Source organism: Arachis stenosperma, chromosome 1, assembly GCF_014773155.1.
Source record: "Arachis stenosperma cultivar V10309 chromosome 1, arast.V10309.gnm1.PFL2, whole genome shotgun sequence".
NCBI lineage: Eukaryota > Viridiplantae > Streptophyta > Magnoliopsida > Fabales > Fabaceae > Arachis > Arachis stenosperma.
Genome location: NC_080377.1, coordinates 108,744,555 through 108,771,650, shown reverse-complemented (window position 1 = coordinate 108,771,650; position 27,096 = coordinate 108,744,555). Strand labels below are relative to the sequence as shown.

At 32.0% G+C, this 27,096-nt stretch overlaps 2 protein-coding genes across 2 annotated transcripts; both read right to left on the bottom strand.

The window, feature by feature from the left end:
• Positions 1 to 13,872: 13,872 nt before the first annotated feature.
• On the bottom strand, positions 13,873 to 14,970 carry LOC130961886 (uncharacterized). The gene has a single exon (XM_057887927.1). It carries the CDS (start codon positions 14,690 to 14,692, stop codon positions 14,195 to 14,197), a length of 498 nt encoding a protein of 165 aa, XP_057743910.1. The 5' UTR covers positions 14,693 to 14,970; the 3' UTR covers positions 13,873 to 14,194.
• A 7,433-nt stretch (positions 14,971 to 22,403) lies between these two features.
• Positions 22,404 to 25,356, bottom strand: LOC130962364 (protein NUCLEAR FUSION DEFECTIVE 2). The gene is made up of 3 exons (XM_057888591.1): positions 25,180 to 25,356; positions 25,008 to 25,087; positions 22,404 to 24,853 (listed from the first exon to the last, which is right to left on the bottom strand). The coding sequence occupies exons 1-3, from the start codon at positions 25,243 to 25,245 to the stop codon at positions 24,448 to 24,450; spliced, it is 552 nt and encodes a 183-aa protein (XP_057744574.1). The 5' UTR covers positions 25,246 to 25,356; the 3' UTR covers positions 22,404 to 24,447.
• Between the last annotated feature and the right edge of the window lie 1,740 nt (positions 25,357 to 27,096).

Genomic DNA, 27,096 nt, shown 5'->3' with positions numbered 1-27,096 from the left:
TAAAAGTTATAGATATTATTACATTAAAATATTTGATTTAATTATCTATTATCTCAATGGTATTTTAAATTGTAATGTGATTAATTAGTTGTCAGTCTAGTTTATAATACACTGATTGAAAATTTAAAAAAGTCTCAAATTAATATTCTGAAATAGTCCTTTCAAATATTTTTAATCTTTTTCAAAAGTCAATATCGTATAATGTTTTTATTAACCAGACTAGTAAAATATGATTAAAAATATATAATAAATAAAGAATACAAAATATAATAAAATATATACTAAAAAATAATTTTATTTATTAACATAAAAATGTCATAAAAAATAATATTATTTAAATATTAATTTATGATACCTATATTTAGATGATGTAAAAATCATAATAATAACAATAAAATCTAGAAATTATTACATTATGAAGGTCATTATTTATATACCTAAATTTTTTTAAGATATTGATATTGAATAAATTTAGAAAAATATTCCTATGTAAAAAGAATCTTTTTTTTTTTGTATAAATTCTAACTATGGTAGTACAAATTAAACAGATTTAATTGCAAGTCTATTTTATGCAATATTACAATCAGTAAATTCAAAAGAAAATTTAAAAAATGAATGAAACACTTAGATTTATCAATACATTTCTTCTTCAAATATTGTTTGTTACCTATACTTTTCCATGGTAAAATATTAGGAGTTTTAGTGTTTCACATTGGAATTTTATAAATCATCTACATTGACTTTGTGGTTAATTAAAATTTACAAATTTGACTTCACAGATGATTTAGTTCACATTGCATGCAAGTTCCAAATTTTTACCTTCATAAGCATTTATACAAATATTTCCAATAAAAATTTTGTTAAATTAGAGTTATCATATCTCTTCAAACAACACTAACTCATTCTTTTTTTCGTCACTAAAGAATGATAATAGAATATAGTACTTATAGATTAAATTAAATTAATATCTAGTCAAAAATAAATATGGATCTATTTATTTTAAATTTTATTTTTGCAAAATAGTGTCTTTCCAAAATTTATTTTAAAAATACAAAATTTTTTTTGTATATATAAATAATCAAACTTGAGATAAATAAATAAACAATTTTGGAAGTTAAAATTTATTAATTTAGAAATAATTATATAAATCATTTGAAGATACTATTTTAGAATTTTTAGAATTTTTTAGGAACTGTTTTGAAAATTTTTTAAATTTTTCGAGATATATTTTATACTTCAACGTAGAGATTAATTTGTCTATATTGCACATGTAAATACATAACGACCATGTGTGTGATTTGATGTTCTATGTAAGCTATACTAACAAAAGGAATTGTATTGTCTAAGGAAAATAAATATTAGAAACTATTTGGAGTATTTTAAAACTTTGAAAGACTAAAATATTCAATTTTAAAAATCTTAAAAACTGATTTAAATAATCACTCTTAATTGCGATCAAAATTACTGCTATGTTCTCTAATTAAAAGATTTTTTAGTGGTAAATAATTGTTAAGATAATTATTAAATTTATTAAGCATATAAATATTTAAAAGAAAAAGATAAAAATATTTTTAATTAGTTATTTGTTGGTTAGTTTTTCATTTTTTAATTTTCTTTTTGTAAAAATATAACAGAAAAATTAACTAATAATTCATTAAAATTGAAAAATAATATTTGATTTAAATAAAAATAAATAATTATGAAGAGAGGAAATAATGTGTTAGGTGAAAAAACCATATACGTCTTGTCATAAAATCAAAGCATAGAAATGCCAAATAAATAATGTAATCCACACTTATATTCGTGTGACATTGAGGTAGAACTACTGTACAGAAACGTAGGGGTTGCGCACATTACGATATGACTTGCATCCAGACCTTAGGATCAAAAATTCAAAACACTACGATTTTTTTCTTTTTTCACTCGCCAGGACCTTACTGCCTACACTATAATTAAATTTTCCAATATTTATTCAAGCAAAGGAATAAATTAATAGATAAAACAACTCAAGTTGATTTTAAAGCCCCTCGATATAGTGGTGCCTTATGCAATAAGTGGTTCAATCAAAATTTGTTTGGAACAACAAAGTCTTGATCTCTAAAGATGAGGTGTAATTCTTATATATTTTTATAAGTAAATACAAAATTATCTATCAAATCAATTATTATATAAACAACTATGTTAAATATATATTAAAATATAAAATATACATTAAAAATAAATTTTATATATATATATATATATATATATATATATATATATAATGTTTGATTTAATAATTGATATTGTGTATATAATATTTCTGTTATATAAAATATATATAAAATAGGGCAAATCACTTAATTAGGCTATGGTGAAGAATATTTTACACAAATTCACCAAACTAAAATTTGGTTCATGAATCAACCAATGCACGTTCTTATATAGTTCGAAACAGTTCAATTCAAACTCTATTTACATATAATTCGAATCACCTTGATTCGAATTATATACACACGCACACACACGAACTAATTCGAATTAACCTAATTCGAATTACACACAGTAATTCGAATCAAGGTGATTCGAACTATACCCACGCACGCGTTTTCAAGTAATTTGAATTTGACTGATTCGAATTATTCATGGTATAATTCGAATTATGTTGTTAAAAAATTAATAATTTAAAAATTAAAAAAATATATATTTTATTTCATACATTAAAAAAAGCTAACAAAATATTTAATTACGAGACTTTTTTTAAATATTAATGAGCTATCAATTCGAATTCCATACAATACTCTTTTGTCTATTTTTAATAGCTCATGAATATTTTTTAATAAATGTATTTAAATTATACTACAAAAAATATTTTATTCTATGCAAAACAATTTAAAAAATGGCTTACAAAATGTTAGGAGTACTATAAAAATTTGTAATGTTCTAATGACTTAGATAAATACATGCATGTACTCAAATTTTAAATAAAATACTCTACATAGTCAATAATAAATTAGAAATGAAAGAAAATATTTTATTACATACAAAACAATTAAAAAATATATTTTATTCGATAGAAAATAATTTTAAAAAAATGGCTTAAAAGATGTTATGAGTACTATAAAAGTTTGTAATATTCTAGTGATTTAGGTAAATACATGATAAAAATATATTTTCTTTAATTTCTAAATTATTATTGACTATGTAGAGTATTTCTTTAATGTCTTAAGTCATTAGGACATTACAAATTTTTATAGTACTTCTAACATCTTTTAAGCCATTTTTTAAATTATTTTGCATAGAATAAAATATTTTTTGTGGTATAATTTACATAAATTTATTAAAAAATATTCATGATAATTTTTTAATAAAATTATTTAAATTATACAGTGAGATATTACATGATTCGAATTAAGCATGAAGAAGTTCGAATCACTCTGATTCAAATTATATGGTGAGCAATTCGAATTCTATACAATACTCTTTTGCCCATTCTTGATAGCTCATGAATATTTTTGAATAAATTTATTAAAATTATACTACAAAAAATATTTTATTCCATGCAAAATAATTTAAAAAATAGCTTAAAAGATGTTAGAAGTACTATAAAAATTTGTAATGTCCTAATCACTTAATAAATTTTTTTAATAAATTATTAATTTTTTAACAGCATAATTTGAACTATACCATGAATAATTTGAATCAGTCAAATTCGAATTACATGAAAACACGTGCGTGGGTGTAGTTCGAATCACCCTGATTCAAATTACCATGTGTAATTCGAATCAGGTTGATTCGAATTAGTGTGTGTGCGTGTGAATATAATTCGAATCAAGCTGATTCGAATTATATGTAAATAGAGTTCGAATTTAGCTAGTTCGAATTATATATAAACGTGCATTAGTTGATTCATGAACCAAATTTTAATTTGGCGACTTTGTGTAAAAATTTTCTCACCTTGACTTATTTGAGTTTTTTATCCTATAAAATATGAATATATGTTAAAAGTATATAAAACAAAACATAAATATATACAAATCGATGATAGTTAATTTTTAATATGTACATAATATATTTATACATAAATAATTATTCTTCTTTTACATTAGTTTAACATTATAATATAATTAAAGAAGAGGGAAAAATATAACAAAATAAATAATAAATAATTATCAAACAATATGAAATAATGTTTTTATATTAAAAAATGATAGAATTTTCTTGGATGAAATGTGTGATATAACAAGCACTACTCAGTAATAATTAATAAAATGGCATTTCATCAAAAGTGATGTGAATTAATATAATACAATTAGATAACCAATAATTATAAAACATTATTCAGTCAACAAATACATATTTAGATATTTTATATCTTACATCTTCTCTCTTGCATTTAAATTACAAAATCAATATTCTTAAAAATCAATATCTTCAAATTAGAATCAAAATCTTATAAAAGATAAACAAAATGAAATCTTAAACAAAACTAAATTAACAAAAGCAAAATCAGGAACAAAAACATAACCCAACGCAAGAAACTGATGTGCCGCTGCTCCCCTTCTTCTCGTTTCCTACCTCTTTGAAGCACATCCCCAAATTTATTCATATTTTTAGGTGTGTATGGGATCAATATGGGATGCGTTTAGAAGGTGTTTGATACGTGCTTCAAATGTTTGAGATATGGAGAGTTTAAGTATTATTTAGAAAATATTAGTTTATATTTTTAAAATATTTAATTTGATGTATTTTGATTTCGTTTATTTAATTACTAGATTGGACCTTATATCTATGGATTTAGGGTTTTCTATATTTTAACCTAATAAGAGGTTATAAATATCTCATAAACTAGAGTAGTCGTAGCATAGAATGATTTAGAGGTTTCAAAATCCTTTTTTGGTTTCGTGATGAAACCATGGTGTGGACAATTGAGGTTGAGAAATTCCTCTCTTGTTGCATTGGAAAATTGGGTAGAAGGTTGAAGAGTCCCTTCGATTCAATTCCCAAACTATGACGTTGACAAGTTATGTTGAGGAGTCCCTCTCTTGTTGCGTCAAGAAATTGGGTAGAAAATAGAGTGATTCTCTTTGTATTCAATTTCAATCTATTATTTTTGTTTCTATTTTAATTTCAATGTATCTTTTCTATTCAATTTCAATTCTTGTCTTGTTTATCTTGTTATTTCGTATTATTTGGTATCAGAGCTCAGATATTAGATTAATTCTTATTAATCTATATTTGTTCTTCTTTTATCATAAAAAAAGTCCAGTACTTGTCGCGTCTTCCTTTAAGTTCTTATGTTCTTATTTCCGTTTGCATTTCATTATTGTTTTGTCATGATTGTTGATTTTATTGTTTGAAAAAATAAAAAAAGCATATAGTGCAAAAAAAAAAAAGAAAAAAGAAATACATACAAAAGAGGAAAAAAAAAAAGAAATTATCTTCCTTGTAATTATTATACTTTTCATATACTATTTTTTCACCTACAAGATTCAAAGACGAATCTTTTTTTGAAGAGGAAGAGAACGATACGTGCTTCAAATGTTCGAGATATGGAGAGTTTAAGTATTATTTAGAAGATATTAATTTACATTTTTAGAATATTTAATTACTAGATTGGACCTTATATTCATGGGCTTAGGGTTTTCTTAACCTAATAAGAGGTTATAAATACCTCATAAACTAGAGTAGTCGTAGCATAGAATGATTTAGAGGTTTCAAAACCCCTTTTTGGTTTCGTGATGAAACCATGGTGTGGACAATTGAGGTTGAGGAGTCCCTCTCTTATTGCATCGGAGAATTGTGTAGAAGGTTGAGGAATCCCTCTGATACCAAATGATACGAAATAACAAGATAAACAAGACAAGAATAGATAAAAAATACTTTTGAATGTTGATTTTCTATAACCTAATCACTAAGATTACAATTGTTTAGGCAATTAATTCTTTATTTGCTCTCTTATTAGTTCTATTTTTTAAGTAGAAACTGATAAAATAGTAATAAAATCAAAGAAATTATTGTGGAGTTAGTGTTTGCTGTTTTGTTGTATATGATATGGTAGATAAAAATAAAAAAATAAATATAAAATGTGTGTAAATCTATATTTTGTTGTTGTTTTTTATGTTTTTTTACTTCTATTAGAATTTTCTCTTCTTTTATTGAGGTCAAGAACTTACTATAACTAACTATAAAAATAACAGCAGCTATATAAAAATAAAATTACATGGAAAAAAATAAAATTAAAACTGAGATTTTATACCACACACAATGTTAAATACAAATTTAATAATAAAAATAGAGTGGTAAAATGATAAAAAAATGAAAGAAATATATGCAATAAGTGATTCAGATGGAACATTATTTTAAAATGGTGGTTGAGGGTCAATATTTTTAGCAGATAAATCATTACGTGAAAATGATGGTGGAAGGCCAATGCTTCTAGCAGATGGAATCTTGGGTAAAAATGGTGGTAAAGGACTAATATTTCCAGTATTTTTTTCAGAACCAAGAATAAAAGTAGATTTTTTTTTGTTTTGAAATCATTTTTTATACAGAAACTATAGAATGACTTATTGAAGAAGAGAAGTCATATATTTTAACTTCTTCAAAAAGCTATGAATTAACTTTTCGAAAAATTAAAAGTTCTTTTTAAAATAGTGTCAAACACGCATACTGTAACTTTTCATAATTCAAAAATAAAAAAGTAGCTTCTCCTCAAACGGACTCTAAGTTTCGGATGTGTTTAAAAGACATTTTCGAGATATGTATTTTATATTTGAGGGATGAGTTGCTAAGTTTGAAAATAAAATAAACTACAAAATTAAAGAAAATGAGCTTTAGAAAAGATAAGGAAGAACAATTTTTAAAGGAAAAGTATATGGAACCAAGAGGTTATCAGCCAAAAACTAAACAAAACCATATTTATTAATAAGAGGAGTGAGAGATAATGAGAGGGCGAGGGCGAGAGAGAGTGAGGGTGGGAAACACGGGAAGGGAGGGGACAGAGATCCAAGGGTTTGGAACAGAGAAGAGTATCGGCGGCTAGAACATGAGTCTTTCTCCATTTTTGTACACAATCTTCCTGAAGACGTTTCGAAGAGAGAGTTGTTCCACCACATCTTTGTCGCTCTTGATAAATGGATCACCATCTAAGCCGTTCAAAATGGAAAGGGGTTTGAGACAAGGCGAACCGCTATCTCCTTTTCTGTTTGTGCTGGTTGTATATGTTCTGCATAGAATGATTGGAGAGGCAGTCAGAAACGAGTGCATATCACCATTGACGGTTGGAAGAGACAACATAGAATTGTCGCATCTTCAGTTTGCGGATGACACTATTCTGTTTTGTCCACCAGAGGAGGAGACTGTGAAGAATTACAAGCGGCTTCTGCGTTGTTTTGAGTTGATGTCAAGGCTAAGTATAAATTTCGACAAGTCCAGCTTGATACCAATCAACTGTGAAGGGCAATGGGTTCACCGAATGTGTAGCTTATTGGGTTGCAAGGAAGGTACCCTACCTTTTAAATATCTTGGAGTTCTTCTTGGAGAAAATCCGAGATTAGTCAAGACTTGGAAGCCTATTATTGACAAGGTGGAGGAGAAACTGAGCTTGTGAAAAGATAAAGTACTAAATAAGGCTGGGAAGTTGGTACTTATAAGATCAGTATTGAACAGCTTGCCAACGTATTATTTGAGTTTATATAAGATGCCAAAAGCTGTGGCTGAGAAGCTGATTTCTCTACAGAGAAGATTCCTTTGGAGCAAGGAGGAGGGGAGGCAGGGTATAGCTTTAGTGAAATGGGAAGTGGTGCAGGCCCCTAAGAAGCTTGGAGGGTTGGGAGTGGGTGACACTATGCTTCGTAACACTGCACTTCTGTTCAAGTGGTGGTGGCGGTTTGCAAAGGAAGAGTGCCCGTTGTGGAAAAAAGTGGTCTGCTCCTGTAATAATCTGAATCTGAATGAGCAATTATCCACTCAAGTGCTACCTACTAGAGGAGGTCCATGGAAGGACATTTGCCAAATCCTTATAAAGGAGCAACATATAAGGGGTAAAATGCTTACAGGCTTGTCCATGGAGGTTGGAGATGGGAGGCGGACTAGGTTTTGGGAGGACGTATGGTTACATTGTGGACCCTTGAAAGATCGGTTCCCCAAGCTATTCTCTGTTTCAAACCAATGTGGATCGGTTATAGGGGATTGTGGGTTTTTGGGATGGGCTAGACTGGATTTGGAACTTCCAATGGAGGAGAGAACTTTTTCAGTGGGAGTTGGACCTTCTGGGTCAGTTACATGAGACTTTGCGACCTGTGAAGCTCCTAACTAACAGAGAGGACAGAATGGTATGGAAATATGATAGGCAAGGAGTTTTTTCGACTAACTCATTTGTGAAAGTTTTACAGATGAAATTACTGTCGGAGGATATATCCAGCTACAATTTCACTAAGACCATCTGGAAGGGTGTAGTGCCCCCAAGAGTGGAGCTTTTTACATGGTTTGCCTTGGTAGGGAGGGTGAATACTAAGGATAGGCTGAGTCGGTTCGGAATTATTAGGCAGGAAGATACTGGCTGTGTTCTATATAACAATGATATGGAAAGGGTCCATCACTTGTTTCTGGGCTGTGAGTTTTCTTGGCAGGTGTGGTGTGCGTGGATAGCTGCATTTGGTCGACAATGGTCTTTTCCGGGTTCAATGAAGGATCATTTTCAGAGCTGGACAGAAGAACCGCGTAGAAAAGAGGATCGTAAACAGTGGTTGAGATGCTTCTGTGCAATAGTTTGGAACCTTTGGCTAGAAAGGAATATAAGGCTTTTTTAGAATCAAAGCAAAGATGTACAAGAAATTATCAACATGACCTCGCTTTGCTGTAACGAGTGGAAAGGTGTGAATCCCTTTGGTTGTTGATGGCGATGCATGTGATGACTTGCGGATTCTCTTGTGCTGTTTGATTGTTTTGTTTTCTTTGTTTTGTTTTTAATTCTGTTTGCTCCACTTTAATGTGGAGCTCTTTTGTTTCAAAAAAAAATTATATTAATAATTAATTAATTTTAAATTTTTTAAATTCAAAATTTTAAAAATTTAAAATTAGTAACCCTAATTAAAACCTATAAAAACATTCCTCTTCTCTCTCATATTAACCTACTCACCTCCAACAATCACACATACAGACCCCTCTTTCTCACCGTCAGGCCCTCTCCGCCTGCCCATTGGATTCGCCACGAGTGGTGTCGTCTTTGAGCTCAGAACGCCAAGGATTTCCTTCGTAATCTTCCTCCGCTTCATTTCTTCATGGTGGAAGGAGTTGCTCGTCGCTTTTCCTACCTAACGACTTTCCTAATGCCTCTGTTTCGTGCCATTCCTCTCTAGCCATTGCACCAATTTGTTCTCCATATTTTTTATTTTTTTTGTCTCTGCAAAAGAACCTAATTATTATTTTCATTAGTTCAGTGCGCCTTATACTCACTGCCACTCTTCAAAAACTCCCATCCTCAATTTTGAGTATTTTGAGTCGCAGTTCATCACGATGTTGCTCTCTGCATTTAGGGATATTAGGTGCTGTTTTGATGATTAAAGAGACTGCAAACTACACACTTGATCTTAGTCAAAAGGATTTTTTGAACAATTACATAAATATAAAAAAATATTCATTTAATATAAAAAAACATCCTAATACTTAACAAAAGAAATATCCAGTTATATTTTAACAAAAATAATTAAATATCTATAAAATTTAAAAAAATTATGAAATTCTTAAAAAAAAAAGAGACATTCATATTTGTAATACAAAAAAATTCGAAAAATATATAAAAGAACATCCATTTAGTATGAAAAAAAAATATTCTAATACTTAGCAGAAGAAACATCCATATATATTAACTCGTAGAAATTTTGGATTCACCTAGAGATATTTAGCTGATTTTTGGCTAATACCCTTTTGGTTCAAAAAGCATTACTCATTTTAAAAAAAATAATAAGATGTGAAATGATATATAAAAACATTATGAAGTAAGAAATTGTGAAGGGAGATTAGGAGCGCCAATAGAAAGAAAATGGAGTGAAGTACCAACCCAGCTCCTGTCCATTTCTAAGAATGACAATGCGACCCCTCAAAATAAAATCGATCCACTTCGGTTCTTATCCCCTGATTCTGTCACACAACGCGGTCCTTGTGGGTATTTTTCCGTCAACTTTGAACGGAAAATGCTGACGTGTCAGGTTCAGAAATGGACATAGATCTAATTGCCTCTAAATTTAAATTGGTTAGGGATTTATTTGTCCTTATAATTTTTTAAACAATATTTTTTTAGATTATTTTTTTATTTATGATATTAATATTTTTTCTAATAAATTATTAAATATATGGTATAATAAGTACAAACTAATTAATAAATTATTCAAATTTAAAAATATCATTTATTATGAAACTAAATAAATAATTCTCAAATATAATTTTTAAATACATAAATAATAAACATTAAAATTCAGTTAATACATTAATAATAATAACCCTATGATATACTATTAGTATTATGATCTAGATAATTTTTCACAATAAAGTGAAAACTAATGAACACATCACTTGATATATAGTAAAATATTTGAGTAATAACAAATTTAATTTTTTATCTCTTTAAACTAAATTAATAATTCTATTTAATATCTTTGTACTAAAATATACTATAAGCAAGTTACTAATACTAAATAAAATAATTAAAATATATAACCTTTAATGAAATAATTAAATACTAATTGAAATAATTCAATTTTTTATCTCTTTAATTGAATTTTAATATACTTAAAATTTTAATTAATCTATATTATTCTTATATTGATAAATCTTTATCAATCTATAACCTTATGATCACATGTATTATTAATAGATTAATAATATTATTGATACTTTAAATTTATTGAGTTTATAAATGCTCTCCATCATATATTAATTATATTTTAATTATTTCATTTAGTATTTAATAGTTTACTCATAGTGTATTTTAGTATAAAGATATCAAATAAAATCATTAATTTAGTTTAAAGAGTTAAAAAATTAAATTTATTATTACTAAAAAATATTTTACTACATATCAAGTAATGTGTTTATTAGTTTTCACTTTATTGTGAAAAATTATCTAGATCATAATACTAATAGTATATCATAGAGTTATTATTATTAATGTTTTAACTGAATTTTAATGTTTATTATTTATGTATTTAAAAATTATATTTGAGAATGATTTATTTAGTTTCATAATAAATGATATTTTTAAATTTGAATAATTTATTAATTAGTTTGTACTTATTATACCATATATTTAATAATTTATTGGAAAAAGAATATTAATATAATAAATAAAAAAATAATCTAAAAAAATATTGTTTAAAAAATTATAAGGACAAATAAACTCCTAACCAATTTAAATTTAGAGACAATTAAACTCCTGTCCATTTCTGAACCTGACACGTTAGCATTTTCCGTTCAGAGTTGACGGAAAAATACCCACAAGGACCGAAGTGGATCGATTTTATTTTGAGGGATCGCGTTGTCATTCTTAAAAATGGACAGGACCGGGTTGGTACTTCACTCAAAGAAAATGACATAAGAGGGTTCGCACCAGTATGATATAAAAAGAACAAAAATGAAAATTAATTTGATTAATAAAATAAATTAAAAGAATTCAAACACATCTGACTGAGACAACAAATGAAGAATAATACTAACAAAATAAGAAGAAGAGTAAAGTATCGTTTTTGTCCCCAACGTTTGGGGTAAGTCTCAAAGTTGTCCCTAACGTTTCAATCGTCCTATTTAAGTCCCCAACGTTTCAAAATTGACTCAATGTTGTCCTATCGTTAGGGATCCGTTAATAAAATTGACGGCGGGACAAAATTGAAACGATTTTGAAACGTTAGGGACTTAAATAGGACGAAAACGTTGGGGACAAAAATGATACATAAAAATAAATTTTAATTTTATTCTTCAATAATAATAATTTTTTACTATACATAGTATTCAATTATTTTTAATCACATTTACACTTAATCACATCACTTTTATTCTAAATAAAATTTTTTTTATTTTATACTTAAAGTAATGTAATTTTTTTATAAATAAATAAATTTTACACTTTTATTCTAAATAAATAATGTAATATGAATAGAATGAAAGTGTAAAATTATAAAAAAAAATATAAGTAATGTGATTGAGTAATGAAAGTAAAATTACATTATTTAGAATGAAAGAGTAAAAGTATAAAAAAATTAATTTATTTTGAATGAAAGTGTAAAATTATAAAAAAAAAATTATAAGTAATGTGATTAAGTAATGAAAGTAAAATTACATTATTTAGAATGAAAGTATAAAATTTATTTATTTATAAAAGAATTACAATACTTAAGCATAAAATTATAAAAAATTTATTTATTTAGAATGAAAGTGTAAAATTAAAAAATATATAAGTAATGTGATTAAGTAATGAAAGTAAAATTATATTATTTAGAATGAAAGTGTAAAAGTTATTTATTTATAAAAAAAATTACATTACTTTAAATGTAAAATTATTAAAAAAATTATAAGTAATGTGATTAAATAATGAAAGTGTAAAATTTATTTATTTATAAAAAAATTACATTACTTTAAGAATAAAATTATAACAAAATTAATTTATTTAAAATAAAAGTAATGTGATTAACTGTAATTTAAAAAACGATTGAATATTATGTACAGTAAAAATTAATATTATTGAAGGATAAAATTAAAATTTATTTCTATGTATCGTTTTTGTCCCCAACGTTTTAAAATTGTCTCAATTTTGTCCCGCCGTTAATTCTATTAACGGATCCCTAACGGCAGGACAACATTGAGTCAATTTTGAAACGTTAGGGACTTAAATAGGACGATTGAAACGTTAGGGACAACTTTGGGACTTACCCCAAACGTTAGGGACAAAAACGATACTTTACTCTAAGAAGAAATAGCGTATGCAAAGAATATAGGAGAACAAAGCAGTGATACTAATGAAAGATAAGAAAAAATGAAAAAAAATCACTTTGGTTAATAAAATAAACTAGAAGGGAAAAAAAATTCTCGGAATTTGAAGAAGACTATTACCGAGAAAATGAGAAGATATGACTTCACCAGGAATAGGGGATAGCCGGAGAACTCATTGAGAAAGGAACAAATTTGAATGTTGGTAAAGCTAAAAATTAGTAAAATAGATATATAAAATTAATACAATTACGAAGCAGTTATAATTTACTTTTAAATTATAAGAACTGATTAATGCTTAAAAATTATTGGCTAAATAACATTTTTCTAATTCATACGGATCAGAATTTTTTTTAAGTTGCTTATCCTTAAAAAAAGGTTTCTCTTAAGCCTTACTAAACTACACGGAGACAAGTCACCAAAAAAAAAAAAAAAAACTACACGGAGACAGCATTATAGGTTTCAATTTGCCAAATCCGAAAGCAAACCCCACCAGGCCACCACCATTCATCACATCCATATCCCAATCACAATAATTATTATTATCAAAAATATTATTTGTATATTAAAATTAATCATTAAAATTAATTATCATATATTTATATAAAAATATATATTATTTAATTTATTTTTAATAAATATTTATATTTTAATATATATTTTATATTAGTAATTAATTTTAGTGTATAATTAATATAATTGTATAATTATTAATCATTAACTATTTAAAAGTATAATTCCAAAAATAAATTAATTTCCCAAAAATAACAAAAGCAGAAAAGGAGAAGATTGTGAATTAGAAGCGACGCCTTCTACCTTCTCACAATCCCCAAGCAGGTACCAACCATTATTAATTTATTATTCAGATTAAAGAAGAAGGGGAAAAGAATTGATTGTGATGAAGTACGCTAATTGTGAAGCAAAATCAATATACAGGTATATAGACAATTACATTGGATCGAAAAGAAAGGAAGAAGTAAACCAACCTAGTAATTACTTTAGGAGAATAACAATAAAAATGCAGAAAAGCAAAATACGAAAGGGCCAAAATAAGAAAAAAACTAGTGAGAGGGAAAGGTTGCTACAATGGCATTGGCACCACCCACCAATGTCACATTCAAGAGTCACAGAGTGGAGAAGACACCAACCGAATCCCACGCGCAGTCACTCTCACTCTCACCCTTTGCTGGCATTGTCTTTCCACTATCCACCACATGAATCTTGCCAGCTCACCTCATACCAAAACGACGTCATCTTTACCCGAACCGCAACCAGCCTCCTCCTCCGCGCCCGAAACGCTTTTTACGTTGGCAGAGGCGTAGCGCGTGGAGAAGTTGCGTACGTCAGGGTCATCGTGAAAATCACCGTTTTGCCCCTCGTCGAAGTTGAGGGCGTAGCTGAGTGGGTCGTACTGGTAGTTTGCGGCGACGCGCTTGGATGCGCGGTTGTTGTTGCGATTGAAGGTCCTGCGAATGAAGGTCTTCCATCTAGGACCGGCGAGGAGCTCAGACCACTCGCGGAGCTTCTTGAATGCCCGGAGTCCGCGGGACCACCAGTGGTCGGCGGCGGTGGGAGGAGGAGCGCGGGGGGAGGAGTTGTCGGACCAGGAGGCTGTACGGACGCGCTGCCACCATGAGGCGGAGCGTCGGCGCGGCGCGAAGCAGGGGAAGCAGGATGAGCGGGAAGTGGCTTGGGCTGTGGGTGTGGAGGAGGATTCAAGTTCCAGTTCCATGGACGAAATCTTCTTATCTTGTATTATATATATCACAGTGGCTATGAATCAATAATTCAATATATATGATGAGTGTGTTGTTGGTTTTGTTTTTGTGTGTAGAAAGTGGTTGCAACGGGATTTGGAGAAAGGGAGAGGGTGGAGTGTGAGTTTGGAGGGTTATAAACTTATAATTTATAAATGGGAGAGTGATTCGTCGATGGATGGTGAGGTGGGCTCAGTTGAGTTGGCTTCGCTGGTGCCTCCCTGTTTTTGCTTAATTTAATCCCCAATCCAATTGTAATTTTGTAACGGAAATACCTACTATTAAGTGCTACTCACTTGCACGGTACATGGGCCCCGCTTATACACGAGTTTAATTAGATTAAAAATTATTAATTATATATTAAAAATAATAGTTGAGTTAATCAGTATAAATAATTAAATATATATATATATATATATATATATATATTATTTAATTTATATTTTATAATCTGATGTCTAATTTTTGTTACACTTAACATAATTAACATACAAATGAAATTGAACTTAAATATTTTATCATTTTTATGTTAAATATATGAATTTGATTTGAAATAAATTTGGTAAAATTGAATAGATATGATATATAATTTGTTTCGAGAGTTACCTGAAACGTTGACATCTTTGGTGCTAAGGTGTTGCCTGTCCGAGTTCCTCGTGAGGAGGTTGGGGGTAGTACCTACAAGAGACTCCGATACTTAAGTTAGCAAGGGCTTTAAGCAGGATTTTAGTAGATTAGAAGAGTTAAATCTCAGAGTGGTCCCTGAACTTGCACTCGAGCTTCAAAGTCGTCCCTAAACTTGCATTGGCCCCAATACTGTCCTCGAATTTAACAAAGATGACTCACGGTCGTCCCTGAAGCATTTTTCGGTGACGAAAAGATGACTTGGATTGACGGATGCCACGCTGGAAGCTAGGCTGGACTTCCAAAATGACGTCATTTTTAATTTGGCGCCCAAATTGCATCGAAACGTCATCGGTTAGTGTATACAGAGGGGGATTTAACTTGCAGTAACTACTCTCTCAATCCAACACAGTCTCTTCCTCTTCTCCTTATTTTCTTCAATGGCGCCACTTTGAGAGAGATTTTCGCTGGTCTTCTCTCTCAAGAAAAGCATCTTGATTGTTAGAGGTAACCAAAATAGAAAGGAGAAATAAAATAGCTACCATCCACTCCTCTGTTTTTCTTGATCATCGCTTTTTCTACATTGTTAAGTCGATATATATTCATTCGTTCATCGTTTTCTTATGTGGTTTTTCTAGAAATTTTTGTTAGAGCTTTCTTCGTATCTTCTTGTTGCGATTTTATTGTTTGTTTTTGGCTGTAATGATGGTAGCTATAGTTGTAATGTGCTGAAAATAGAAGTATGTGTGTTGTTTATGTATGCAGTTTATGTGTTTTCATGGTGCGTTAGGGACTGGGGTTATTGTGCTTTCTTGATTGATGGAAATTTTGATGATCATTTGTTATTTGTAGATGGGTCTCATAACTATTGTGTGTCACCATGGGGGATCCTTTGTGACGAGTGAAGATGGTGTCGTCTCATACACCAGGGACCATATTTTAGAGATTTCGAAACTTGACCCTAATCGGCTAGATGTCTTTTTCATAAGGAATTACTACAAAGAGCTTGGGTATGATAAGGCAAAACACTGTTGGGAGTTGCTTCCAAACAGACCCTTAGAGATTGACCTAAGAGAACTTAATTATGATGCTGAGCTCCTAGAGATGTGCTTCCTTGCTAAAAGCAACCACGAAGAGGTGCATGTGTACTATGAACATGGGGTATCTATTCCAACGTACTTGAAAGAATCACCATTCAAAAAGGGCAAGGAGGTGGTGGTTGAAGTCCCTACCCAACCAATTTTGCTGAGAACAGGACCAAGCTCCAGGGCCATTCCTCCACACCCAGTTCCAAGCCCATGTATCAACCATCGTAAAACTATCGAACCCACCCAAGAGGCAACCTCTACCATTCCGAACCCAATTTATATGGCTGCTACCCCTCCCCACCCAACCAAGATATGGATCATACTCAAGTACCAGCTGCAACCACCAAATCAACCCCAATTCCTAAATCTACCATTTCGAACCTAATTTCTATGATTGCTATTCCTGCCCCACCCAACCAAGACAAGGATCATACTCAAGTACCAACTGCAACCACCAAATCAACCCTAATTCCCAAAAGCACTCCAACACTAGTGCCTAAGCCAAAACTGGATAAGATTTTTCAACCCAAATTGCCCTCAAAGAATGGGATAGAAAAAAAAAGGTGCTACTGCAAAAAAAAAAAACTGCAAAGAAAGGCAAATCAAGAACAACATTGAATAGGAGACATATAGCTAGGGGTCTAGCCAAAGGTCATGTGACAAGGTAAACAACTAAAGGCAAGGGAAAGGAAGTTGATACGGTTGTGTTATCAGAATCAGAATTTTCGCACAATTATGAAAGTGCAGAGGATAATGCTTACAAGCTCAGAGCTTAGGAGAGTTCTAGTGATGAAGAGGTCACCAGTACAATACTGAAAGCTAAAAGGAAAGAGGTAAATAGGAAGCATGATACAAAAGTTAAACTCAGTAAATTGAGGAAGGAGATACTACAAACTGATGATGGATTAGTACCTGAAGATGATTCGGGTGAAGATGATAAGTTATTTTTTGGACCAACAGAGAATATGTACATGTAGATTTTGGCAACTGAGTGGTATTAATTTAATTATGATTACTGTTCTTATAGTAAATGTCATTATTGTTACACTTTAGTCTTTGTTCCAATACTTATTCTAATATTGTAATTGTGGGTGCATTTTATTGATTTGAAACAAGTATGCTCTGTGTCCATGCTTATGCTGCAATGACTAGGGCAGACAAGCAGCCTGAAAAATTCTATCATAGATGGTTGACAATGGATAAATACAATGATACATATGCATTCCATATCAATCCTATTCCTGGCCAGAAACTATGGGAGAAGTCACTCTACAACAGACCATAAGCACCCAAGTTTAAGAAGATGCCAGGAGCACCCAAGAAGAAACGAAGAAAGGAGGCTGATGAAGGCCCAGTTGGAGGTAAGAAGCAGAAGATCACCAAGATGAAGAGGGTATATAAAAAGCGTTCTTGCCGTCATTGTGGTGGCAAGGGTCACGACAAGAGAAATTGTGCCAAGAAGAAGGCTGACGACGAGGCTACAGCTGTTGCAGCTGGTGGTGGTGGTGGTGGTGGTGGTGGTGAAACTGATACAGGAAATCAGTAATAACCTCCCCCTGCTGCAACTGAAGTCCAAAATGAGGACAATGCTACTGAAATTGAGGTAGGCATGAGTCAACCAATTGTGCCAGAAAACGAAAAGGAAGACTCCCACCAGGTACTTCAACTATTGCTCTCTGTTATTGTTGCTTTATATATTCATTTTGATATCACTAAATATATTTTTACAGGTTACAACACCTGACCTGCAAGTCCAGGCAAGACCACCAAAGCTCCCATAAAAAAGAAGACAACCTCCACCATCTGGACCAGCCTCAATCCCACCACCAGCAACCGGTGCTCCTCCACCAAATGTTTCAAATGCTCCTCCACCGTGTGCTTTGTGGTGGAGAGAGGTGCTTTCCATGTGATTAGCGCATATGTACCGCAAGTGGGTTCAGACGAACAACACAAGATAAGATTTTGGGAGGATCTAGAGAGTTTGGTTCAAGACATACCTTTGGGAGATAAGATTTTCTTAGGAGGAGATTTAAATGGCCATGTTGAGAGAGAAGCGACTGGGTATGGGAGTATTCACAGAGGCCATGGTTTCAGAGTGATCAATGTCGAGAGTAAAACTATTTTGGACTTTTCCTCAACTTTTGATCTTCTCATCGCAAATACTTATTTTAAAAAGAGAGACGAACATCTTATAACCTATAAGAGTGGCATGACAAGCTCTCAAATCAACTTTTTCTTGTTGAAGAGAGTCGACCAAAAATTTTGCATTAATTGTAAAATTATCCAGAGAGAGAGTTTGATAACACAACATAGGGTACTCGTCATGGACTTTCGCGTTAAGCAAAAGTTGAGAAAAAGACATCATACGAAGAACCCAAGGACGATGTAGTGGCGGATGAAAGGTGAGAAAAAAAAAAGCTTCCTAAGACGGGTAGGAGAAGAGACAAAGTGGGATGGGAATAGAAGCGCGAAAGAGATGTGGAGGGAGATGACAGAAATTATTAGAAGAACAGCAAAAAAAAGCTTTGATGAATCTAAAGGAATAGGACCAAGAGACGAGGAGTCTTGGTGGTGGAATGCGAGTGTACAAGAAAAGACAAAAATAAAAAGAGAGTGCTTTAAAGAGTGGTTTTTATGATGCAATGCAGATAACAGGAAAAAATATAAAGCGGCTAAGAAAGACAAAAGTGGCTATAAGTGAAGCAAGAACAAGAGCATATGAGGGTCTCTACCAGTTTTTGGGCACGAAAGAAGGAGAAAAAGGTATATATAAAATCGCAAGGAACCGTGAAGAAGAACGAGAGATTTTGATCAGGTTAAGTGCATAAAGGATAAGGATGGAGAGGTGCTGGCTCAAAAGGAGAATATTAATGAAAGGTGAGTTATTTAATGAGGGACAGAAGACTCTTCCGAGCCTTGGTCGGTTATGCACAAGGAAATAAGATCAAAACTTTAACTACTATCGAAGGATTCGAGACTTGAGGTAAAAGAGGCTCTAAAGCAGATGAAAATGGCAGGGTAGTAGGACCTGATAATATCCCGATTGAGGTTTGGAAGGGTCTTAGAGGAAAAGGCATCAACTGGTTAACCAAACTTTTTAATGAGATTTTAAGGTTAAAGAAGATGCCTGATAAGTGGAGAAAGAGCACCTTGATACCTATCTACAAGAATAAGGGAATATACAAAGTTACAGAAATTATAGAATGATCAAACTCATGAGTCATATCATGAAGTTATGGGAAAGAGTGATAGAACGGAGGTTGGAAAAAGAGACCCAAGTAATAGAGAACCAATTTGGATTTATGCCAGACAGATCTACCACTAAAGCGATATACATATTAAGAAGGATGATGGAGATGTATCGTAGTAATAAAATGGATCTACATATAGTGTTTATTGATTTGGAAAAAGCGTATGATAGGGTGCCAAGGGAGGTCTTATGAAAGATTTTAGAAAAGAAGAGAGTAAGGATCGCATGTATTCGTGGAATTAAAGACATGTATGATAGGACGACAACTAGTGTGAAGACTCAAGATGGTGTGAAAGAGAAATTTCCAATTGGTATAGGATTACACCAGGATCATCCTTAAGTCCATACATTTTCACATTAGTCTTGGAAGTACTCACAGAGCACATTCAAGAGCCTGTGCCATGATACATGCTTTTTGCCGATGATATCATCCTTTTGGGAGAGTCAAGAAAAGACCTAAATAAGAAGTTGGACTTATGGAAAGAAGTTCTAGAAGTGTATGGTCTGCGCATAAGCCGTAGCAAGACGGAATATATAGAATATAAGTTCAATTTGAGAAGGAAAAATCCTAGTATAGAGGTGAAGATTGGAGAAAATATCTTACAAAAAATTAAAAGTTTTAATTATTTTGGGTGCATAATTCAGGATAACGGAGAGATTGAACATGATGTAAATCATATGATCCAAACAGGTTGACCAAAATGGTGGAGTGCATCTGGTTTTATATGCGACAAAAAAGTACCTTTAAAACTTAAAGGTAAATTCTATCACACGACTATAAGACTGGCTATGCTTTATGGTACGGAATGTTGGACGGTTAAAGGGGAGCACAAACATATGCTAGGTGTGGTAGAGATTAAAGTTTTGATATGGATGAGTGGTCATACCAATTGGATAAAATAAGGAACGAAGGTATAAGGGAGAGAGTTGGAGTAGCACCCATTGTAAAAAAGATGGTTGAATTATGTCTCAGGTGGTTTGGACATGTGAGAAGAATGCCGATAAAACACCCAGTCAAAAGGATGGATGAGATGAAAGATGGACAAGGGACAAAAAGCAGAGGAAGACCTAAGAAGACCATTCATAAGGTGGTCAAACGAGATCTACATATAAACAGTCTTTCTGTAGACATAATACATAACAGAATACAATAACATCGTTTGATTCATGTAGCCGACTCTATCTAGTGGAATAAAATTTTATTGTTGTTTGTTATTTTTATTTATTTTGGTAAACTTTTTTATTCTTACTAACAGAACATTTGTTTACGATTTTTTACCATAGAAATATTTAAATGATTTCCTCTTACTATTACGGTAGTAGTACAGAAACATTGAAAATTTTAAAGAAAAATTAAAATATTTAGCCAAAACAATACTAGATATTTTTTGATCTAAGGGAAAGATTATTGATAATTTATTTAAAGTTTTAGACTTTAGTAAATTTTATTTTTTGTTTTTCTCGGTAATATTTCACTATTTCTAGCGGCTGTGTGTAAACCGTGTGTGGAGTGTGTGCCCCCGCAGGAAAATGAGAAGAAAATAAATAGCTACTAAGGGAAAAAGCACGGGTCGTATACTCGTATATTTAGTATTGGTTTGGTCAATTTTTTACTTTTCGAAAATAGTTTATAAAATCTATCTTTTAAAAGACAGCTTTTTAAAAGCTACAACATTTGCGTTTTATAAAATCATGTTAAAAATAATTTTTAATAAACACAAATATTACAATTATGTTTGATAAAACAGTTTTTAAAAATTTAAAAAAATTATAATAAATATATTTATAACGAAGAATAATTTTTTTTTTCAAATTTTAGAGACCAATAATTTAAATATTTATTTGATTTATTCTCTATATTAATATAAATAGAGTTATCATTAGTCAATAATAAAACTTGTATGTAATCCAATGTTAGTACTGAAACTTCTATTATCCATCTATATATATTGACTCACTTTTATAAATCACAGAAAATGGGACACATATCTCAAGTAAAATTATATATATATATATATATATATATATATATATATATATATATATATATATATGTTGTTATTAAAATTTTGACTAATGTTCATGAGGTTGGTGTACGAAAATTTTTTGATTGGTTTCCATAAATCAGGTCTCCTTTACGTTTTAAAGAACAGAAAAAAACAAACATCTACTAAAAAATACAAAAAACCACACAAAAAAATAATATAAATAGATAGAAGTTCCTACCTAATACGTGATAGAGATGTATTTGTGTTGAAATTGTGAAGATTAGGTTGAAAAATAAAAAAATATATGAAGATTGTGTTAGAATTTTAATAAGCACAAGCCAACTTTAAAAAACTCCCTCTTAGGTGCTTTCAAAAGCACCCCTAACTTTAAAAAACCGCAAGCATAAACACTTAGGCTTTTTAATTTACCAAACGCAAGATGAGATATTTGTACTTTTAAAAAACACAAACATCTCTTCAAAAAATTTTATCAAACCCAGCCTTATTCATATAATGGGAAACTACCGTGCTTATGGTACACATCACACGCACTCGGCTACTAAGCTAAAGAAAACTCGGCTACTAAGCTAAAGAAAAAGTACATCCTATATAGTAAATAACGCAAACAACGAATTCAAAAAAAGGGGTAAGTTAATTATATATTTTAGCAGATTTTTAATTAATTATTATCAAAATTTAAAATTTAAAATTTAAAAATTTAATATTAGCACTCTTAAACACATTTACACTACAAACAATTACTTCTAATTCCATTGTAACAGAGTTTTCGATGTCCGCCGCACAGCTTATATAGTGCCCCTCTGGAAATGGATTCTCTCTATTTTTTTTGTCACTGGAGAGAATAAAGTGTAATTTTCCACCTTTAATTTTACAAGTGGGACCAACAATAAATGAGAGAAAGAATGTAATGAGTGGTGAGATCTTCCACTGGATACTATCTAGTTTTTTTCCACTGGAGAGGATCCACTCCCTGTCCACATCCACAATTCGCCGTCATCACCGGAGATAACTTTGTGGCGAGGTGCCTTTCCTTCCAAGAGCTCCATTGTCTTCTGCACCCCGTGCAGCCGCAGTCGTAGTTTCACAATCCTATGCTCCCGCCTTCGCTGCAGTTCACGACCCCATGACAGTCCCGGATGTTTATTTTTGATGCAGATGCGGATAGTTATTTTTCATACAGATGGGATTGTTTATTTTCCATTCGAGATGGGTTGCTTACCGTTACCAGGGGTGTCAGAAACAACTTAGGGCCGACGATGCGATGAATCCGGTTCTGCGGAGCCAGTGACGACGCCGTCAACGGTAGGGATGTAGGAGGTGGCGCTGTGGATGGTAAGGGCTTCAGAAGGAAGGGTGGCAGCGTAGCGAAATGGTGGTGTGGACTGGATGAAGGGCGGCAGCACTTAGGTCCAGCACAGCAACAGCGGCGGCACGATGGGGACGATACGAGGCAACGCTGACGTGCGTCTCTAACGGCAATGATGACGGCACAATGGAGAAGAGTCAGCGATGCGGTGGAGATGCGACGGCACGACGGAGAAGAGGAGTGTGCGTTTGGGAGGCTGCTGTAAAAAAAAGGGTTACGGTTTGATGGGGGTTAGGGTTTTTTATGGTTATCGGGCCTGAAATGCGATTCGTTGTTCACATCTCCCATTGTTTACCTAGCATCCTCATCGTCACTAATCAGAACTCTCCACTCTATCCTTGAAGGCAAAAACAAAAGCCTCTTGGTGGAAAATACTGCCCAAAGCAGCGTTGCTTGAATGCCCCAGTTTTTTCCCTCACGAAACAGAAAACACAGCTGATTACATTCATGATCACACTGCAAATGCTCTCCCACATTCGAACCCCGACATTTACTGAAACGGACGAGTGAGCTAACTACTCGACCAACCCAAGTTGATTGCTCTCCCATAATTATGTTTGTAAACTAAAACATTATGGGGCTCAACGTTCATTTGGATAACCAATTTTCTTTTACATCACAATCACAACAAAACACAAACTTTACGGTTGAATCACATTCATAAATAATTAAATATTGTTCACATGATTATAGTCCCACTCCTCTAATCTGCTGAGACAATCATTATCCATTTCATAGTTTATGACAATCTGACCCTCCGCCTAGTTTCCACATTTTTACCAAATAATCCATGCCAAATTCTCAACTCCACCATAAACATTAACAGCAGTACTAATTCAGCCACCCTTGAAATTTTGAATTTCACGGTGCCCTCAACATACACGGGCATCTAATAACTCATATTATTCTTCCACTTTCAGCCACAAGGACCCTTTTTCCCCATCAAAACATCTTAAATACTATCATCTAACATCAAAGTCCAACAAAATCTAAGGTTCTGCTCTATCAACAATTATATTTCAGCTCCAGTGACCAATTCTAAGGTAACATGAAATTAGACTCATCACATAGACACATACACATTGCATTGCGTCATCCCCAACTCATCTCAATGTATCTCAATTAGGATTCAGGACTTTTGCTTAAACATGCTTACCAGATCATCTTTTAGACATTCAATTAAATAGTTGACATGCACAGAAAAGCAAATGACAGTTGCTAAATGACTTCATAACTTGACAGAATTAAAGAAAAGAAACAGCACGAATATGCAAAGCAAAAGTAATCAGGTCGATTAAAAACTACAACACAGAAAGCACAGATCACTCACTAACAACTTAAGAAGTACTTTGAGCATCAAGCATGAAACAAACAACTGTACATAAACTTGAACTCACATTGATAGCGCATGGCCAAGAAGATCACCATGAAGGTTCCAGAAAACACTGCCAGCGTCATCTGAATTTCCGGTATCAATAGCAATGGCACCAAAGATAGCTCGAAACGCGCCGCAAACCACAGAAGGCGCAGAAGCGTTGGTGTTGGGAGCAACTCTGACCACCTTGTGCAAGCTCAGCCGCGTTCCATCGACGGCACAAGAAGATTCCACATTTGAGACTCGTGATACCATTTTGTTCAGCTCAGAAGCCGAAACATCAATGTCCTTGGACAGAAGCTTGAAGGACACGGCGGTTTCGATGACACTGCCGCCCAAAACTGCCAAGGCTTTGTTGTTCTCCTCAGAGAACGAAGCATGGGTCATGGCACGGCGAAGAAGCCCAATTTTCTTGAAAGTGTAACTGATAGCATAAACATAGCAAACAAATTCCAAGATCACAAATTTATAAACATATGACAGTAGGTGTAAAAAAGAAGCTATACATGTGCGTACACAATAGCATTCCCTAGTAACTAACTAACTAACTAACTGAGTAATTAAGAAGAAGCACAAACCCTAGCTGTTTCTGGAGGGTTTCGAGAGCGGAGGAAAACGGCGAAAGAGATTTGAAGTGAGCGTTAATCGGTGCGTGTGCCTACTTAGGAAAAGATGAGCATTTGGTTATGGTAAATTGGTGATCGATGACAGAGAAGAGAAAAAAGATAATAAATGGAAATTGTTAGTGACCTGAATAGAGGGTAGGAGTGCGATGAATAACAGAGAAAAGGCAATGAAGGAAGGAGACGATCGCATTTTGGAGTCTGCTTGCTGCTGCTGCTACTTAAGCTGAAGCGTCCGAATTGATTTGTCACTGAAAAAGGCTTTACTTTCCTTTGCTAAGAAGGAACCAAATAACAATTCTTTTCTTTTCTTTGCATTCTACCAAGTTAAAAGTTAAAACTTAAAAGACACTACTTTTTGTTTTATCACTTTTATGTATCAAATTCGCCGAGAGATTAATAAAATTATCAAATGGGAAATATTAGAAGCGTTCAAACTTCGAAGTTTATTATTTTTGTTTATCGATTAATGTTAATTTTTAAAAATATAGAATAAAATATATTATTAAATTATAGACTAATGAATTAGAGTAAAATAAATAAGTTGATAATTAAATAATGACAAAAAATAATAAATTGTGAAATAATATTATATATCTAAGTTTTTTTTGTTAATTAAATCCAACTATTTTGGTCTAGCATAATAAAAATTAGTTATGGCTGTCATTATTCTAAGTCTTATTGTTTAACTTAGTTGAACTTGATTCATAAAAAGACTTGGATCTAAATTTTGATAGTCTCCTAATATTTCTTATTATAAAAAAAAAAAAACAGATCTGTTATACATCCAAAGCATTATTATTATCCAAGTCCAACCAAGTAGACCCAACACCAATCAAAATCACTCTCATTAAAAAGAAAGTGATTATACGCGCACACGTCATTCTTCCAACCAAGTCATTTACGTTCACGCACGGGACTTCATGTTATTGCCGTTGTCATCTTTGCGTTCCTTCTCCTCCTCCTTCTTTGTGTGTTTTCTCCTCATCTTCATTTTTTGTTACTGTTGTTGTTATTGTATTTTTTTTTCTCATCCCCTCCTTGATAATTTTGCAGTATTATGTGTTTTTTTCTTCTTTATTTTATTTTTCTTCTCTTTTTCTTGGTTTTATTCTTCTTAAAAGAGCGAAACAAGAAGAATTATAACAAAATAAAATAAGAAGATGAAAAAGAAAAAATGAAAAAGAAGCAATAAATGTGAGGAGGAAGAATTTTGAATTGTGCAGAACAACGAGTCCAAATGCACCTTAATTCACTCAGAAATGAACCAAAATTATATAACAATTGTGACACATAAACTCAGTTCGAAAATATAATGATAAGAAGTGTAATGAGCGGATATTTTATACGCTTTTTGGGGTAATTTCATGTAGTTTTTATTATGTTTTAGTTAGTTTTTAATATATTTTTATTAGTTTTTAGGCAAAATTCATATTTCTGGACTTTACTATGAGTTTGTGTATTTTTCTGTGATTTCAGGTATTTTCTGGCTGAAATTAAAGGATCTGAGCAAAAATCTGATTCAAGCTGAAAAAAGGACTGCTGATGCTGTTGGATTCTGACCTCCCTGCACTCGGAATAGATTTTTTAGAGCTACAGAAGTCCAATTGGCAAGCTCTCAATTGCGTTGGAAAGTAGACATCCAGGGCTTTCCAGCAATATATAATAGTCCATACTTTGCTCGAAGATAAACGACATAAACTGGCGTTTGACGACAATTCCATGTTCCATTCTGGCGTTAAACGCCAGAAACAGGTTACAACCTGGCGTTTAACTCCAGAAACAGCCTATGCACATGTAAAGCTTAAAGCTCAGCCCCAGCACACACCAAGTGGGCCCCAGAAGTGGATTTCTGCACTATTTATCGCAGTTTACTCATTTTCTATAAACCTAGGTTACTAATTTAGTATTTAAACAACTTTTAGAGATTTATTTTGTACCTCATGACATTTTTAGATATGAACTTTGTACTCTTTGACGGCATGAGTCTCTAAACTCTATTGTTGGAGGTGAGGAGCTCTGCTGTGTCTCGATGAATTAATGC